Below are 19686 nucleotides of genomic sequence, written 5' to 3'. Positions count from 1 at the left end.
GCTAAGTGGGACATGACTTCTAGAAAGAGGTATAGGGGGAAAGGAGGAGATGTAGAAGTAAAAAGTCGAGAAGCCAAATAGTCACAAAATTCCTAAAAAGATGAGAAAATGAAGACCAAAAGAAAATTCAGGGTAAGAGTGAGAAGGGAGGGAGAGAGAGACTTATAATTTATGAAGGTGTTAAAAAAGAGCAGGGATCGAAGGGAGAAAGAGATCAAGACCAAGAAAAAGAGAGTGTTGGGGGAAATAAAGGAAGCAGGGGGATTCCTTTGCCTGTATGCTCATTTTACAAATATTATTTGAAAAAGGAAAATCACATGGTTACAATAACACTGACTATTGATAACTTCCAATAAACATATCAATAATCACTCCCATCTCTTTAGCTCCAATCTTTTTAATGTTGTATACTTAATTAACCCTTTTATAACCAACCTCAATTAGAAATACGACTTTCATTAATTGCTCAAGAAATGCTATGTTGTTATTAAATATAGTGATTACGAAAGACAACCGTAATTAAATTTCTCGAAATTAATTTGGCCAAATTGAGGGGGTGCGTTCGTTGCTTGCGCTCCCACTAGTCTATATAAATATACAGAGTAGTGAAAAGGTAATGTTAGGGCAATAGTCCAACCATAATTAATATATCATCTTCAAACATTTATTTATGATGTCACTAATAGTTTTGGCAAGAAATTTTTTTATGAATAGTTTACATGTGAAAAATAATGATGTTAGCAATAATTACTTTAGTTGTAGTTATAGATAATTATGGATTGGGAAAATAACACATATGAATCAACCAAAAATACGTAAATGACTTTTCTCTTCCAAAACACATAATAAGCTAAGTAGTTTTCCCACGAAATACCCTTGAGTTATCACTTTATTCACCATATACCCATTAATATTTTCAATTTCATCATATACCAATGAGTTTCACGAAAATGTCACTAAATGCCTTTAATAACTAAGGGTGGTTAAGTTAGTTAGTCATTATAGTTAATTATAGGCCTATGATTGGTTCTTTTTTAATTTTTTTTTTATTTTTTTAGATTATTTATTTAATCATTAAAAAAAACTTTTTATTTTTTTTTAAAAAAAACCACCACCCCATCCAACCACCCTTCCTGCCCCTACCCCCAACGTCCAAACCCCTTGCCCCCACAATGATGCTTTGTAAATCATAATCGCCGCACTCAAAACGCCATGTGCCCATCACGAATACCCCATTTTTTCCCATTATCAATGGGGTTTTTTCCACTAGGTGACTTGAGTTTGAGCGAAGTCACAAGGTTAGTTTCCTACCAGCTCTACCAAATATGATTGGTGTATACATTATCATTTGTGCAGAGTGTATTTGTGCTCAAAGTATTACTTGTATGACCAGGAAAAAGGGAATGGGCTCAAGAAAAGGAAACAAAATGAATGAAATATAATACCCTTAGAGTAAGGAATGAAGTTGTATGTTTAATAAATTACTAGTGTGTAGCCCGGGCGTTGCACCGGGTTGTTATTTTTATTATAATTTTGACAGACATTGTGATTTGTAATTATATACATTTATTTTCATGTTTATAAAATAGTTGATAATTGACTTAGATGGTTAAATAACAATTTTCTTTTAAGAAAATTCATATTTATCTCCTCTTTTAACTTCAGCTGTTTATCTAAGGGCGAAAAAATAAAATCGGGTACTGAAACGTAGCGTAACTCTTCCGTCTACTGACTGCTAACCTTGGTTAACATAACTAACCCGACTTCAACCACGTGTGAGGCACGATTCACCATCCTCAATCACTCCTGCAAAATTTTTACGAAATGGGAGGTGTTGCCCACTTTGGTGTCGTGGATGCGAGATGGGAAAGTACCTAATTCCCAAGGTGTTTGAAGGATCAGGCGAATTGTTGTTTCAATATTTCGATTGTCGAGACCATGGTATGAGATCTAAAACTTTTGAACAACCATATGTTAAGCAAAATTCAGATAATACCTTTTCGACTTAGATCGGCGACCATTTTTGGGGGTTTATAACCTTTCAAACAATTCGAATTACACGAAAATAGACACACCTGGATAATTACCCAACTGCAAAATTCATCTTCTCCATAGCTTGGATTCACTCATTTCTCTCTCCTAACGTCTTAATAGTTTATGATATGTGTATTTTACATGTTATTTTATCCCCCGTCCCACGGTCATTTTTATGCATATTTGAGCTCTTTGGAGCTATTTTTGGTACTAATGTGTGGTTTCGAGTGTTTTGTAGAGTTGACCTTTATTTTGTAGGAATTTCCCGACTTTTGGTGAAATCTATGATTTTCCGACCACTATGATATATCGGAGCTTATGATTACATTCATGACCGTCTTGCGTAGCCCAAGACCGAGGATTTTGGTGACTAAAGGCTTGGTTCGTGGAATTGGTCCAATCAATGGACCAAGGAAGAAGAAATTGGGCCAAGAGTATTTAAAGCCCAAAGAAAATAAAAGAGGAAGATCGGCCTAGAAAAGACCAGTTGCCCGATTGGGCAGATGCTCAGCAGGACAGAGAGAAGAAAAAAGGCGGGCCCGATCGAGCGGCCTTAAACCCGATCGGGCGCGTGTTTTTCCTGGGGTGTTTAGGATTTGTCTTTTGTTAATTTTCGGGTTTAGAATTTAAACTCTTTTGTAAACTTTTTTTAGATACATTTTTAGATTGTGATTTCATTATTAAATTCTTATAGAGATTTTTAGTTGGAGATCATTGTTGAACTCAAGTTTTCCCTTTTAGTGCAATTTCATATTTCCTTCATTCGGTAGTGATTATTCTCGCATCTTTTATTGTTTTAATTATTGCTTTGATTTTGATTACTTTGATTTTAATCATGTTTTCTTTATATGCTTTGATTAGTTTAGATTAAATATGTGTGAGTAGTTTAATTTTAGGGTTCTTGGGGGATCCATAATTCATATGAAGGGATAATTTGTTATTATTAACCAGGTTAGCTCCGTGCGATGCACGGTTTTAAAACAAGAAATGAATTATAGACTCTTTAGCACATATATATTGAGAGAAGATAACTACTTCCTCTGTTTTCGTAATTACTTTCTAATTAAATATGAAAATACAATTCCCAAAAATCCATTATTTTCATATTTAATTATAAAAAATAAATTAAATTATATTATTCACTATTTTTAACAACTACTCGCAAATAACTAAATACGTAGCATAATATGTGTAGAAAACCCAAAATTAAAAATTCAATTTGAATATAACTTTCGAAGCAATGTTAAATATGGTAGCTCAAAAAGAAAATATATATATATATATATATATATATATATATATATATATATATATATATATATATATATATATATGACACCGTCCTTGCATTTTGGAGGGAAAAAACTAAACAAAAAAAGTGGCACGTAGGCAGTGATGACATCAACGGTTGTTAATTTAGTAATATTTATAAATTGTTAATATTGCATGATAATTTTTTGTTGAATTGTTTTAATTCTTTGCAATTGGATTATAAATCGACCAGATGTGATTTGATTGTGAATGTATAGCAATATTGAATTGATGAATCGAGTAGATGTTAATTTATTAAAGATTATTTTCAATAGGAACTTAAATCTAGTAAATTGCGAGAGCCTATTAGATCTATGTTGGTTAATAAATTGCGAGAGCCTATTAATCATGTTATGTTTGCAATGTTAATTGTTGATTGTTATGTTTTATCCCGGAGTATTAATTATTGTTGAACCTGTGACCCTAGGCCTTTTATTATTGATTATTCCCTTAGTTTAATTATCGTCATAGTATAATTGCCACAATCTTACTTGTCCCCTGACAATTCGGATTGTAATAATAAATTAGAAATAGAAGAACGTTGTTTCCTCTTGGATTCGACCCTGCTTCCCTATCTATATTAATTAGAGGAATTTAGGAACTAATTTTGATTAGGTTATCTGACTTTAGCGTGTTAGTTTTTGGCAAAGAGAAACTAGTAACCATGTTAAGAAACATTTTCTAACGTTAAAGTTAGATGTTATGTACCTTTTTCCTTCTTTTTCTTTCTACACATTAGAACTTCGTTTTTATTACAATTTCTGACTTCCTAGTTTCGTTTATCTTGGAGTTAAATGTGGACTTCCATTTTTTTTTTTTTTTTAAAGAGGTTAGATGTTTGAATTTTCTTATCCTCGTGTTTTTTTTAATGGATTAGTATAGATATTCATTCCCACAACCACAATACAACCACCACTAAAGATCAGAAAACCATCATATAACCACCCACACCCCATTTACTTCTTCCATGTCACCGCCCCTCCCTCTATTGCCACCATGCCGCCCCACTTTCTCTCTCTTTGAAAAAACTGAGGGGTTGTTTGGTTGGGGGTATTCAAGAAAGGTAAGGTAATCAACTACCTTAAATTCCTTTGATGATGTTTGTTAGACAAATTCAATCATTCCCTTTACCCCTCCTATTTAAGTTACTACCATGAAAATGGTAAATTTAAGGTTTCAAAGGTTTAATTTAAACATGAAATTCGAATTGACCTTATCTAACCTAAAATTGATAAATGTTTTTTTTTTATTATTATTTTTCTTGATTATTTTGGTTTATTTATAAGGTTGTTTTCGGTGGGTTGGAAGTTTTTGTGGGGTTGGATGGGTGGTTATCAGCGGTTTGAAGGTGGTTTCTTCATTGGTTGAGTAATTTCTGGTTAGTTGGGGTTGGTTTCGTGGTTGGCAAGGTTGTTTCCGGGCGGGTTAGAGGTAGTTTGGCGGATTAGGGCAGTGACTTGAGGTGATCAGCATTTCTAAGGGTGGTGATATTGGTGGTCGTCATTAGTGAGGTGGTCAATGATGGTGGTGGTGGTGGTGGCGACTTTGGTGTTGGTGGCTTGGGGAATGTGATTTCAAATACCCTTTTGATTCACTTTTCCGTACCAAACCGCCCCTTTGTCCTCAAATCCAAACCCAAACCCAAACCCAATTGACCTTCGTCTCCCTCTCTCCTCCTCAAATCTCATTTCATTCTTCATTCATAAACCCCAATTTTCAATTTTTACCAATCCCAAACTTCGCAATTCACAATTCACACTCCATCACTGTCTCACTCTCTCTCCTCCCCAAAATAATCAAACCCCTTTTCTTCATCATCTTCTTCATCAATGGATCTCCTTCGAAGCTACTCCAATGGCGCCGAAGAAGACGACGACGACGAACAACCCCAAGTCCAACCCCACCAAACCAACCACCCAGAAACCCAACAAATTGACAAACAAGACGAAGACGAAGACGAAGAAGAAACCTCAATCATCTCTCTCCCATCAAAATCCGCAGCCCCTAAAGTAGATGACACTGCACTCTCTCTCCTCTCCACCTCCTCCGCCGTCTCCTCCGCCGCAAAACCCTTAGACCCAACTCAACATTTGGTCTCCTACAATCCCACTTACGATCAACTGTGGGCCCCCATCTATGGCCCTGCTCATCCCTACGCTAAAGACGGTCTTGCTCAAGGTTTGCGCAATCACAAATTAGGGTTTGTTGAAAATGCCGCCATTGATTCCTTCGTGTTTGATGAACAGTATAACACTTTTCATAAGTATGGTTATGCTGCTGATCCTTCTGCTTCCGCTGTTAATAATTATGTGGGTGATTTCGACGCTTTGGAGAAGAATCGGGCGATTTCTGTGTATAATATTCCTCAGAGTGAGCAGAAACGACGGCGTTTAGAGAAGAAGAGAGAGAATGAGGAGGAAGATGAGGTTGTTGATAAGGCGGAGGTTGAGAATCCGGCTTCGGATTCGTGGTTGGTGAAGAATAAGACGAGCCCGTGGGCCGGGAAGAAGGAGGGGTTGCCGACGGAGTTGACAGAAGAGCAGAAGAAGTATGCTGAGGAGTATGCTAAGAAGAAGGCTGAAGAAAGAGGGGAGAAAGTTGAGAAAGGTGAAGTTGTTGTTGATAAGACTACTTTCCATGGAAAGGAGGAGAAAGATTATCAAGGAAGGCCGTGGATTTCGCCTCCGAAAGATGTTAAGGCGACGAATGATCATTGTTATATCCCGAAACGATGTGTGCATACTTGGAGTGGGCATACTAAGGGTGTTTCTGCAATTAGATTTTTCCCAAAGTATGGACATTTGATTCTGTCAGCTGGGATGGATACTAAGGTTAAGATTTGGGATGTTTTTGGTTCGGGGAAATGTATGAGGACTTATATGGGGCACTCGAAGGCGGTCCGGGATATCTGTTTTACCAATGATGGGACAAAGTTTTTGAGTGCTGGGTATGATAAGAATATCAAGTTATGGGATACTGAGACTGGTCAGGTGATCTCTACTTTCTCTACTGGGAAAGTTCCTTATGTTGTTAAGCTTAATCCTGATGATGATAAACAGAATGTGCTTTTAGCTGGTATGAGTGATAAGAAAATTGTGCAATGGGATATGAATACTGGTGAAATTACTCAAGAGTATGATCAGCATTTAGGGGCGGTTAATACGATCACATTTGTTGATAATAATAGGAGGTTTGTCACCTCCAGTGATGATAAGTCTCTTAGGGTGTGGGAGTATGGAATTCCTGTTGTGATTAAGTATATTAGTGAGCCTCATATGCATTCGATGCCGGCTATATCTGTGCACCCTAATACCAATTGGCTGGCTGCCCAGAGTTTGGATAATCAGATTTTGATATATAGCACTAGGGAGAGGTTCCAGCTTAATAAGAAGAAGAGATTTGCAGGACATATTGTTGCCGGGTATGCTTGTCAGGTTAATTTCTCGCCTGATGGTAGGTTTGTCATGTCGGGAGATGGTGAGGGTAAGATGTGGTTTTGGGATTGGAAGACTTGTAAGGTTTTCAGAACATTGAAATGTCACGAGGGAGTTTGTATTGGATGCGAGTGGCATCCCTTGGAGCAAAGCAAAGTGGCAACTTGTGGCTGGGATGGACTGATCAAATATTGGTGAGTTATACAATCCTTAATCTTGCAAATTATATTCTTTGAATTGACACCTGCTCTCCAGTTAGTTGTTGCTTTCATTCAATTGGTTTAAGTGATTTGCTCTATTTGGTTCTACTTAGCTGATTGTTCATGGTACCTTAAATTCTAACATAAAACCTGGTTTTGTGTTGAAGCATTTAACCAGATATTGCTTCATTCAGTTGGTATAAGTGAATTGCTCTACTTGGTTCTACTTAGCTGATTGCTCATGTGTTGGTATGTGTTGAAGCATTTAAACAGATAATCATAATTGTATCATTGAAATTGATGATTCCTGTGTAAAGAATAATCTGAATGTTGCTTGAAGCTTGTTGTGTTTTTGCTGAGCGTTTGTCTTGCTCCTACAAACTTCATCACTCCCAAATGGGCACATAGAACTCATTTTTTGCGTATGACATTGTTAGTTAATGGTTCACTGAAAGGGCTAGTCAGCTCTCGTTTGAGCCCTCTATATAATTTGTCGCTTATTGTGCCTATTGCATGATTTGCATCATCTAGGGATTATTTAGAAAGTATGTTTATTGCTTCCTTGTGAAGAATATTCCAATTCATCAATGGTATGTTAACTTTCAGCATTAGAATCTTCTATCTTGTTTGCTGAATTTGTTAAGGGGTTAATATGATATATGGTTTAGTGGAGAAATTGCTTATTAACAAATATATATCTCTAAATAAACTACTTTGTCAGTAATTTCTTATTCTTCTTCTTCTTTTGCTTGAACACCTTAATCCCATAAGAGGGGTCGGCTACATGAACCAACATGAGGACTTCCTAGGAGGTCACCCATCCTAGTACTACTCTCAATCATTCAGTAATTTCTTATTATCAAAGAATAATTATAATCCTGTAGTTTTATTTATATTTTTACAACCAGACTTAAGTCAGGTATCAGAGCTTAATATTAGTAGCTGATACAGTTACAAGTCTGTTAAATTGTTGGCGGCCCCATCGTTACAGATGTGTACAGCCTTCCTGTGCTCACATCTGCTCCATCTGGGACCTATATTTTTACTTATTCTTCTTTGCTATTATGGTAAAATAAAAATTGAAAATTGTATCATTGGACACCTTATCCCCTTTTTCATTGCTCTGGATGAGCAATTAGTTTCATTTTAACCCCTAACTGTGGCTAGTTTGCGGGAATTTAAGATGATGCAACTCTTTTGCTGTTCCTTATCCACCTTGAAGTTCTTAAGTATACAATATTATAGAAACTACAAATCAGGATCCTCTACTCTAAGATGATCTAAGAATAATATATTTTGATAAACTTTTTTGTGTATGGATGCCTTAATGGTATATTCTGTACAAGTGGTTTAGATCTTTTTCCTGGTATATTTCATTGCACTGTCTATGGTAAGGATGATTTGTAGTGCTTAGCGTTTGGTACTTAACTAGTCATTGTGTTTTATCATGGTGCCTTTTTGTCTGGAAATCCTTGGTAATTTTTAGTCTGTGAAGAATCAGAAATTATGTTAGAAACAAAGCCATAGGGAATGGTATAGTCCTGCATTCTCTTAGTCTTTGTGTAGATTCGTCTTTGGGTGGTGGGGGGTAGGGGGTTTACTTTTCAGTTGTGATTTCCAAGCTGACAGTGGTTCCTTTTTTTTTTTTTTTTTTTTTTTTTTGGGTGGGGTGGGGGGGGGGGGGAGTAGAAAGACATACGGTTCATTAGTATTTCATGCCTTCAATGAGGTTTGCTGAAGCAGCTATGCAATGGGTGACTGAATCTCTGAAACCATCTTCTAAGGCTTACCTATGGATTTGGAGAAAAATATATATGGAGATACTCCTGTAACAATGGATGATTTTGAAGTCCGAGGGTGTAGTGTAGAGGACTAAAGGTATATATATGAAACATTGAGGAATCAAAGTGTTGGATATTTCTTGGGGATAACCTTTTGAAGGGGCAATTCTGTACCCATAACAACATATTCAGAACATTCAGGATTTTTTCGTTTCAGAGCATTGGCTTCTTGAGCTCATATCTTTGTATTATAGCTGTCAATGAATTCTATGTTAGTTGCTTTAAACCATCTAATTAAGAATTGGTAAGACTATAATTTTCTGCGGTAACCCAACCCACCTGAAGTGCTAACAGATGCTATAAGATTTATTACCTTAACAGATAGATCTTTATATCTGACCTTCTGCTATCTTAACATACATTTTACTATTAATTTGGAAAATATGGTTGTGGTTATTGTCTTTGTCATTCAAGTATGAAGCTCTTAACACCTGGTATGTTTTTTAAATCATTATATCCTGTGTGTGATAAGGATACTTTGAAAATGCTGAATTTTGGTAGTAATGGTTTTTTTTCATGTGAAGGTTTAGGCTAAGTGATGAAAATGAGAGTTACTCATGGTAATGACCTGGTCGGAAATTTTTTATGATTCTATTATGTGAAGCTCCAAAAGCTATATGTTTGAATCATAGCTGATGGGAATAGTGTGGTGCTGCATGCTGTTAGCCATTACCTAGATGTATAAATCTGTGTAAATTGGGAAGAGAGAGAGAGAGAGAGAGAGGGGGGGGGGGGTTTGGAGCTTTAGGGAAATGTGTTGTCCGTCCTGATGTTAGCCATTATCTCGATGATGCTAAGTCCCTACGAATTTGGAGGAGTATTTTTCAAAGCTGAAGGGAAAGGTGTCCTGCACACTATTAGTTGCTATCTTGAAGTGTAAGGCCTACAAGTTTGAAAGGGAGGGGGGTGTGTATTTTAATTTGAGGTGATTCCTTGTGCTACTGAGAGGATGTGAATTTGTCTAATGGATTTCATATTTTTTTTTTGATTTTTTGTTTTTGTTTTTTTTTTTTGTTTTTTTTTTTTTTTGGGTGTGTGTGTGTGTGGGGGGGGGGGGGGCAGAGGTGAATTCTTGTGCTGCGTACTGATGATGTCAGGAAATGGAGATGACCCTTTGAAGTTTGAGGAGATTTTTCTTGAGGCTAATTTCTTGAAGGGGCAGATATTTAACCTGATGCTGAAATCCATAGGCTTCAAAATTATGTACATGTTGACACCATTATAATTATAGGATGTAGACATTATTAACAGTTGACACCTTATCCATGGATTTCTATTTTTGGCCTGTAACAATCGGTTTTATTTGGACCATCTAAATTTGTGGCTAGTTGGTGAGAAATGATGCAACTCTTCTAAAGCATTTTAATCCATCTTGAAGCTGTTAGGGGTCTCACTGTATTCTAATGAGAGATTTCAAAGCTGCAATCTCCATGGGATGGGCTTCCTCTGTGTGTGTGTGTGTGTGTTGTGTATTGGGGGAGGGAAAAATGGCAACAACAACAAGCATTAGCCCCTCCAGGGAAGAGTAGGTATTTTTATGTTCAATCCGTACCTTCTATGTGCAGAAGCAGCTATGCTGTTATTGCTTGGGCTTGTTGACTTTGCCTACTGGCTGTGTTTGTGAAGGTTGACTATTACTGTTGGAATTAGCTAGATTTATGATGGCATCTTCAATCAATGCTAATTCTTCTTCTTTTAATGGGTGAATGAATGGGACTGTCTGTAATGGCTTACATTAATGGATTTGGAGAGCAAGGTGATTCCTTGTGTGAGATACGGATATTCTGTGATAGGGAATGGAGATTACCTCTAGAAGGTTAAAGGTGTATCATAGAGGTAGATATGAAGCATGGAGGAAAATGATGTCCATGGATATAGAAATGTTACATAGTGTGCTATGGGGGAATTTCGGGGCTGATGTCTTGAAGGGGAAGTTCTCGGCCCGCTGCAGCCTATATTTCGTATAAAACATGCAGGATTGAAAGAAAATAGCTCTTGCTCTGTTGATGCTGAACTTCATAGGCTTTAAAGGAATGTAATATCTGCCAGTATTATGACTTTTTAGAGAGCATTAGCGTAGGCCCAAAACTCATGCCCTAGAACTGACATAGAGCAGAGCAATTTATTAACAAACTCAAGATGAGGGGAGTTGTGCAGGACCTAAAAGTTGACTATAGCTGTACTAATGCCTTGAAAAGGAAACCTTGCCGAGACTATGCCCAAAAAATCCTTTGGTTTCTTACTCTCCTAGTGGCTAGTGTTCAGCCAAATATTAACAAAATCATCTAACATGCTTCAGCAAGCCACTTATTTTTCATCCTTTTTATCCAAGCTACTTGAGCATCTTTAATGGAACAATTGCACCCAGGCTCCCAGCTGACCCCAAACAAGGTCAAAAATAAGTGTCTAAGGTGGAAAACCCAAGGACAGAAAATAAAGTTATGAGGTGGACATATTTCTTTACTTTTCCTATTTATTTTGATGTAGTTGCTGAAGTCTGTATTGATATTCTTTGAGTCATGTTTGTGTGTGTGTTCCATGAGTAGTTAACTTGGAGCTATAACTACTAAGCTACCTACCTTTACTTTCTGATTCCTCATCATTGAATTTTTTTTTATTTTTTTATTTTTTAAATATGCCTACAAGTTTTGATTTTAAGTACATTTACTATCTATTCTATTTCGTCAGTAAAATAAGGTTTCTGTACACCTATAATCTTTCGTGGAATAGTTTATGTAGCTTCCCCTTTAAAATAATAGCTTAAATTAACAACAGTAGGATACAGGTGGGTAGGATAACTGAACTGGGAGGCATCTTCGTGTGACATGGGTTTGTAGGGATCAAACCTAGGTCCATTGCTTGATTTGTTTGTAAAATAATATTTCTGGTTCACTAACTTATAATTCAGCTACTGTGTAGATATAAAATTCCAAAACAGGCCATTAATACATTTTAACTTGAAATATTTTGAATAGTTAATCAATTTGTTTGGCCTAAACTAATATGTTGGCATCTTATGTTTCAGGGACTAGAGACTTTCAGACTGGTACCGCAAATTTCACTTTGTTGGCTTTCTAGCCACAGCCCTCAGGTCTGCACAGCAAACGGTTTATCCAAGTTTGAAAATTGCTGCATCAGTGTAACTGAGCCTACAAAAGAATCCGGCACCAAGAGAACAACGTATTATCTTGGTTTCACCGTTTATGCAATGTAGACTAACCTGAGTACGAAGCACAGTTGATGTTGTATAACTCAAGGTTTTGACCCTTTTTGTTTCATTTTAATCTGCAATAGGGAAACGCCCAGTTCATGTACAATTGTTTCGAAAAGAATTTTACAATAGTTGCTAGAGAAGTAGAAGCTGCTGTTGCTTGAATAATCTTTTCTTTAACTGCTGCTCCAACGTTTGCTGTTGTTGGTATTGTTGCTTCCCTACTTCATTTTACATATTTGCTGTCAGAAAAGATTTTTAAAAAAAAATAATGGGAAAATGGAAGCTCTTGGAAAGTCTTTACTTGCTAATCATACACAAGTTAATCTTGAAGCACCACGCCTGAGTATCATCATCAAAACAGGCTTAAGAATGGATAACTTGCGCATCTCTCACAACATTAAAGTAGTGATGCTGCACCATCTGTCTCTCAAACTTGTATAAAATCTGTGTTAATCGATCAAATATGCATAATTTGACACACATGAAATCTTGTGGTGCCCGCTTTGGCTAATTAATTGATCCGCTTAATTAATTAAAGCCGATTACATGTTAAATTGATATTTGTAACTCAACTTGGTTATTGACAAAACATCAGTTGAGAACGTTTGGTTTTTATTACCTATATTTAATTTTTTGACAAAGGTTTGTTCTACAGTATTATCTCTCAAAACGACGTCGTTTCAGTCCTTAATCAACCAATTGAATTACTGGTGATGCTAAACTGCTGCCCAGTAATTACAGTTGAAGTGATAAACCCTACTCACCTTCCTTTGTTGTGAGAATACACAGAAATGGAGAGAAGTTGCATTTGGATGAGGCGTATTGTTCTGGGTTTTAATCCTCTACTTCTCACTTCTACTTCTCCTTCTCCTTCTCCTTCAATCTCCACCCTTCATTTTCCACCTTCCACATCATCATCTCCAATTCTCTTCCCTCTCCTCCCATCCCACCATCGCCGCCGCTCTCTTTCCGCCACCGCTTCTTCTCCTTTCTATCCTCTCCATTCCATCCCAAATCATTCCTTTTTTTCTGGTAAATCATTTTTAATTATAATTTTTTCCTTACAAAATTGGAATTCTTCTTATTATTTTTTCTCTTTTGGTGTAGGAGCTGCTGAAATTAAGTCCGATGAAGAGAAACCGAAGACTTTGATCAAGAAAATGAGATATCACGAGCTTGAAGTATGTTGATTTATTCTCTTAATTTTAGAAAAAAGGGTCTTTTTTTTTATTTTGATTAGTTTTATGTTAATTTCTATGTTCCTGTGAATTTATGATGTGGTATGATAATTGAAATTTGTTTATCACGGAGATACTTGTATTTCCTCATGACGGCTGGAGTTTTTGCATAAATGATTCTATTTAAGTTAACACTTTTGTACATTGTGTGTATGACACTGGACTTTGCAAATTAAAAATTGGAAGTTGAGAATTGTTTGTTCTTAGCCCTGGTTTTCGATTTCCGAGTTGTCCGTTTTGATGTTCTTTTAACCCGAATTTCAGTACTTGCACTTCATATGAGACTGAACATTTTCACATTTTGTATTTTACTTGAAACAGCGAGTTAGTAAATTTGATACTTGAATCGTCTTTAGGTTCCGGTGAGAATTGAGATAGTGAGTACCATCATTGTGAAGCCTTTATACGGAGTACAATGTCAATACGTGTGCTTATGGCATTTGCGTTCACATTTCGCAACCATCTACGCAGTATGATTATTGATGAGTAGGGGCATAGGGGACGGTTTTAGGAAGTATTTTTTATGGTCAATCTTGAACTTTGGGAGAGGAAATGATACAAGCATAAATGTTTTAGGTTTGATTGACTTGGATTTAGATGTGGACTTTTGGATAGTAGATTCTAATGTGAGGAATTCCAGTCCAACTAAATTGGAATCACTACATCCAAAGAGAGTCAATGGCTAAGTTCTTTTGTGTGAAATGTGAATCAACTCTGTACATATTGCCTAAGCTTGAAGGTCCACCATGCTGTGATAAAAATTTGTGATCGTACCACTACTTGTTGCCTTTTGGTGGAATTATTTATTGTTGAATTCTCATTTGAAATTTGATTTTGACAGAAATGGGTTCAATCACATGGGTTTAAGCCTGGTCAGGCGCTGATGTTGTGGAAACGTCTCTATGGTGACAACATTTGGGCTCATTCTAGTGATGAATTGGAAGGTAATTGGCTTGCACATTGAATCTGGTTTTGTTTGTCCCATTAATTTCCATTTAATTTTCTCTAGCTACTAAACATTAAATTCCTCATCTGTAAAAGATTGGCCGTATTCAATATGTTGATTTTCATTGTCTCATTTTCGTTGATTTTCAAGGCAGCTAAAATATGTTGAAGGGTCTTTATTTTTAGTAAACATAGCAACAATTTGTTGCATTATATCGAAAGTTAGCAAACTCAAAATAAATGTGGCTTAATATTTTGAAATGGATGTAGTTATATTTTGATTTTTTCTGTCAAGCTCTTTGTTGATAAAATTTATTTTTTCATCCCATAGGTCTAAACAAAGATTTCAGAAAAATGCTGAGTGCTCATGCAGATGTTAGGGCCTTGTCTCTGAAAGAGGTTCGCTCAGCATCTGATGGAACTAAAAAGGTGAAAAGGAACTTTCTCATTAGTGCGATGGCCACTTTTACCATGTATTATTTTTTGTTGAGCGAATAAAATTTCTCAGTGTGTTTCTTTCCATTGTTTGTTTTTTGTACATAAAAATCTTCTCAATGATCCTGAACTTCACAGGAGCTTGCAGATATTATTCACTTTGGAGGATGGACTGGTAATCGAAACAGTTATTATTCCTTGTGATCGGGGAAGAAATACAGTGTGTTTCAAGTCAAGTGGGTTGTGCCATGAATTGTCAGTTTTGCTTCACTGGAAGGCAAGGTTCTATCATAAGTTAATTCTCATGACATGTTGTCTACATTATTCTCAGCAGTCATTAAGAATTTTACTTTTCAGGATGGGATTAACGAGGCACCTAACTGCTGCTGAGATTGTAGAACAGGCTGTATTTGCTCGACGTTTGTTCACAGAGGAAGTTGGGTCAATTACCAATGTTGTTTTCATGGTAAGTGTCTGATTTTAGATTAATTGCTTGTAGCGTAGAGAATTTCCTTTATCCTTTTGCCAAGTATGATACTTTGTTTTGTCAACCACTGCCTGAGAGAATCACGCTGTGCATTTTAAATTTGTGTGTAATATGTTTTTTTTTTTATCTTTTTAATCACACGTAAGACTGGTCACTGTTTAGTTTTGCTTGATATGCTTACAGTTGATCTTGGCTTGCGCAGTAACAACAATAGTCAACAAGATAGTATTGCCTTAAAGATGCTCACACCTTAAGCAGGGTGGGAAGATGGGCTGTCAAATTTCTCGACCACCCCTGCTACTGAGTGATTATTGCAAATACTATGACTAGGCTAACAGTAGTATATGCAGCATATAAATTGTTTTGTTGCCTGATAATTGGTTGCTCTTTTACTGATTGTGTCAAAAATGTATCCTGTAGGGCATGGGAGAACCACTTCAGAATATTGACAATGTCGTGAAAGCAGCAGATGTAATGGTGGATGACCAAGGACTTCATTTCAGTCCGCGGAAAGTTACAATTTCAACCAGTGGACTGGTCCCACAATTGAAGCGTTTTCTTCATGAATCCAATTGTGCTCTTGCTGTTAGTTTGAATGCTACTACTGACGAGGTAATATGCTACAGCCCCAGGCGCTTTCCTCTTCGTTTGTAATTCTCGTAAAGATGGAAGATATAGCTAACAACCCGAGGGTAAACTTTCAGGTGAGGAACTGGATCATGCCAATAAACCGGAAGTATAACTTGGAACTACTTCTTGGAACACTTAGGGATGAATTGCGACATAGACATAATTACAAAGTTCTCTTTGAATATGTAATGCTTGCTGGAGTCAATGACAGGTTAGTTCCTTTGTGTTGTACAGCCTCTTGCAGTCTTGCTACAGTTAGTATAATGTCAAATAGGTTAGTCCTCTTTAAATGCATTATTAAGTAGTTGCCTGCATATCTTGGGGTATTTTTAGTGTTCTCTGATCAATTGGGGGTCATTTATGTGCAGTTTCTCAAGTTACCCCTAGGCCTAGGCTTTTCGCCATACACTTTTTTTCTTTTTTTTTTTTTGTGATTTACTTCCTGAATTACTACTTGTTCATGGTTTACAGCATGGAGGATGCGAAGAGGCTTATTAATCTTGTTCAAGACATACCATGCAAGATCAACCTAATCCAGTTTAATCCTCATAGTGGTTCTCGCTTCAAGCCAACCAAAGAGGACAAGATAATTGAATTCCGGAATGTTCTGGCAGCTGGTGGTTGCACTGTCTTCTTACGCCTTAGTAGGGGTGATGATCAAATGGCTGCATGTGGCCAACTCGGAAAACCCGGGGACTTTCAAGCCCCTTTGCTTCGAGTCCCTCCTCAATTTGAGAAAGTATTAAACGCTTGAGCCCTGACTTTAGACAGATTTATCTACGAGTAGTCTTATGTTATTAGGTCATTTCCTTGTATATTCAACCCTTTAATTGCTATTGTTACTTTTCATCGGGTTGCTATAGCATATGAAGGTATCAAATATTTATTGGACGAAAATGTTTTTCCAAATGAGAAGAACAAACAGGATTGGACCAGAGAGTATAAAACTCTCACTTTGGTCAATATCCTATAATTTACATAAAATTATGTGCAATGATTATTGTTGCGATTAATCAAACACGAAAAGAGTAGGAGACCGATTTTTATTTTTATTTTAAAGAAAAGACAAACATAAAGGGACAAAGGAAGTAACGAATAGTGAACACGAGTAGCATAGAATACTAAGGGTGTGCATATAATTTTTATATAAACTTATCGTATTTGAAGTATTTTAATTGTAAATTGAACCGAGTCACTTCTTATTACTCCGAAGTTATCAGAAATTACTCATCTTGAATTTATCTTTATTCAAAACTACGCTGGGGGAATATTCATTTTGTCTTGTTGTATTTGGGTAGCTTCTTACTTTTCTTAAGAACAGAACATGAGTACATAACAGAGAAAGAGGCCACTGTGCTGCTATTATTAAACTTGGGAAGCAAGAAATTAGAAGCCAAATACTTTAAAAGCAACTATTCACACAGCTAAAAATAAAAATGTTCAACTTAGTTGAAACTAGTTGCATGTGATGTGACAACACAATAATGAATAATAAAGTGTCAAACTCAATCATACTTTGTATAGATAATTATACTTCTATTCTGTTTTTGACTTTTTGCTCATTTGCCTACGCATGGCTATAGATTACTCACCACTAAAATTGGACAAAAGATACAGGGTGTGGCGCCTACAACATTAATTTATTATGTCAACAAATTAATAAACAAAGAAGCCAATTTATGTATGCTTATGTTCTTAAGACAATAGACTATAGTCTTTGTCACTATTATTTAAATATTGCTATTTCCATTTTTGAATAATATATACTGTACTATACAAGGATTTGTAAAAAGGTTTGTTTTTAAAACTTGGTGAAATAATAATAAGTAAACAAATGTAAGAAGATTAAAAGGAAAAATTGACAAGAAAGATTTCAACTATTAGCATTCTTCTTTAAAAGGGTCAAACAATTGATTAATCCACAACAGTTCCAACTATCACGGGTTCTTCCAAATAAGGTCCTTGACCTGTTTTGACCGGGTAAACTGGTAAACACTGCCACGTGTTGCAATTTTGTTGGCCCATTCATTTTTACAAAAATTAATTAATTAACCCCTTCTTTCTCCACGCACCTACCCCCCTCGTCAACACCATCTCCAGCAGTCCAACCACTAAACACCAGCTATCAGCCCACACCCATCTGCCCTTCGCTCACACAATCACCCGCCTGTCCCTGCTCACCACCGCCCAGTGCCTAAATCCAAACACTAACCTTCTTTATGGTGGCTGAATGTTGATAGCAAAAGTAAGAAGGTGGTCGGTGTATAGGGTGGTCGACAATGGTGGCTGGGTTTAGGAAGGAGGATGAATGCTTTTAGAGTGGTCGATACTCGATAGTCGTGAATGATTTGGGTTCTGATGGAAGAGGAGCGGCGTTGCAGCAGCAGGTGGTTAGGGGTTCATCCGTCCATGTACGGTTGTCGGTGCGGTGGTTGAGATTGATGGCTTGGTGGCCATGGGAAGTGTCAATTGTCAAGTAGGTGGAATGGGGGGGGGGGAGATTTTTATTTATTTTTTATTTTTTTTTGGGAAAGGAAGGTTTTTTTTAAAAAACAAAATATTAAAACATTAACCAATTGATTCATGACATGTGGTATCATTTACCGGTTAAACCAGTCATAAACAGGTCAAGGACCATTTTGGGAAGAACCCATGATAGTTGGGACTGTTATGAATTAATCAATAGTTTGACCCTTTTAAAGAAAAATGCTAATAGTTGGAACCTTTCCTCTTAATTTTTCCAAGATTAAATATGTTCATTTTGTACAGTTCTTCCTCTAAATTTCATTTTCATATTGTAAAATTTTGTTCAATTCATTTTGTTTTTATCTATTTCAAAAAATTATCGTTCAAACAAGTTAAAATAAGAGTTGATGATTTCAATTTGATAGATTTAGGATTAATATATTTAGATAAATTCGAATAAGAACTAAGTTGAATTTGACAAATTTTTTTTTAAAAAAATCACATATGACATACCTTAATTATAAATCTCAACCAGATAACAAATAACATACGGAGTATTTTTATTTTAAGCTAAGTTGCAATTTCCAAGGAGTTTTGTTGAGAGCCTTCATACAGTATACTAATTAGGACCAATACTAATTACACCTATACACCATCCCACATTACTTCTTTTTTTTTTTCTTTTTTTTAAATAATAATAATAATAAAGTATACAAGTAGGGTGTAGTCTATTCACCTAATTCACACTTATTTGAACTTTAACTTAACTTATTTGAACGTATCTAAACTTAACTAAACTAACTACAACTTATTTTAATTGTAATTTGAACTTGGATAACCCTTATCAGAACTTATTTTTCCTGACCTGAAATTATTTGAACTTATTTTTCCTGAACTGAACTTATTTGAACTTATTTTAACTAACTGAACTTATCTGAATTTATTAGACTTGAAATAAGTGAAAATAAGGTGAACAGAACAGGCTCATAATATATCTTGCTCGTGATAGTAATCACAATTCGCAACATTATTACTAAATCAAATCTACTAAATAGGTTTCGAACATTGTACAACAACAAACACATTCAATATATTATCGTCTATATATATGCAAATAACATTTATAAAGTATTCATTGATGTCTCATAACTTCCAACATTAACTTCCCAAATAACTATCAATATCAATAACTATCATGTAACTTTTTAATTAAACCTCCCAAATAACTATCAATATCAATAACTACCCTGTAACTTCCCAAATTGAACTTTCCAAATACCTATCAATCTAATAACTTCCCCAATAATAATTCCTAAAATTATACTTATTTTATAAGATGAATAAGATACACCCTAATTCTGAAACCTCTCCCCTAAAAAGTTGTATCCACCCACATTTATACCATGGTAAAACAAAAGACTTCTTTTGTTATTTTAAGTGTCCCATTTGGT

The 19686-nt window shown here is 35.9% G+C and overlaps 2 protein-coding genes across 3 annotated transcripts; both read left to right on the top strand.

The window, feature by feature from the left end:
- Positions 1-4533: 4533 nt before the first annotated feature.
- Positions 4534-12327, top strand: LOC110708606 (pre-mRNA-processing factor 17-like). 2 transcript variants are annotated; one of them, XM_021886782.1, is made up of 2 exons: positions 4938-6973; positions 11846-12327. In XM_021886782.1, the coding sequence occupies exons 1-2, from the start codon at positions 5175-5177 to the stop codon at positions 11850-11852; spliced, it is 1806 nt and encodes a 601-aa protein (XP_021742474.1). In that variant the 5' UTR covers positions 4938-5174; the 3' UTR covers positions 11853-12327. The 2 variants fall into 2 exon arrangements, with proteins under 2 accessions (XP_021742482.1, XP_021742474.1); XM_021886790.1 differs by lacking the exon at positions 11846-12327 and having other exon boundaries at positions 4534-6977.
- A 442-nt stretch (positions 12328-12769) lies between these two features.
- LOC110708596 (dual-specificity RNA methyltransferase RlmN-like) lies at positions 12770-16658 on the top strand. Its single transcript, XM_021886772.1, is given in 10 exon segments — positions 12770-13066; positions 13142-13215; positions 14114-14216; positions 14549-14646; positions 14801-14871; positions 14873-14929; positions 15010-15118; positions 15560-15751; positions 15844-15980; positions 16241-16658. Coding segments are annotated over 10 exon segments (1365 nt in total). The 5' UTR covers positions 12770-12825; the 3' UTR covers positions 16524-16658.
- Positions 16659-19686: the final 3028 nt, after the last annotated feature.

The sequence above is a fragment of the Chenopodium quinoa genome, unplaced genomic scaffold, assembly GCF_001683475.1.
Source record: "Chenopodium quinoa cultivar QQ74 unplaced genomic scaffold, ASM168347v1, whole genome shotgun sequence".
NCBI classification, from domain to species: Eukaryota; Viridiplantae; Streptophyta; class Magnoliopsida; order Caryophyllales; family Amaranthaceae; genus Chenopodium; species Chenopodium quinoa.
The sequence above is the reverse complement of the archived record's forward strand: the minus strand, read 5'-3'. Positions and strand labels throughout refer to the sequence as shown.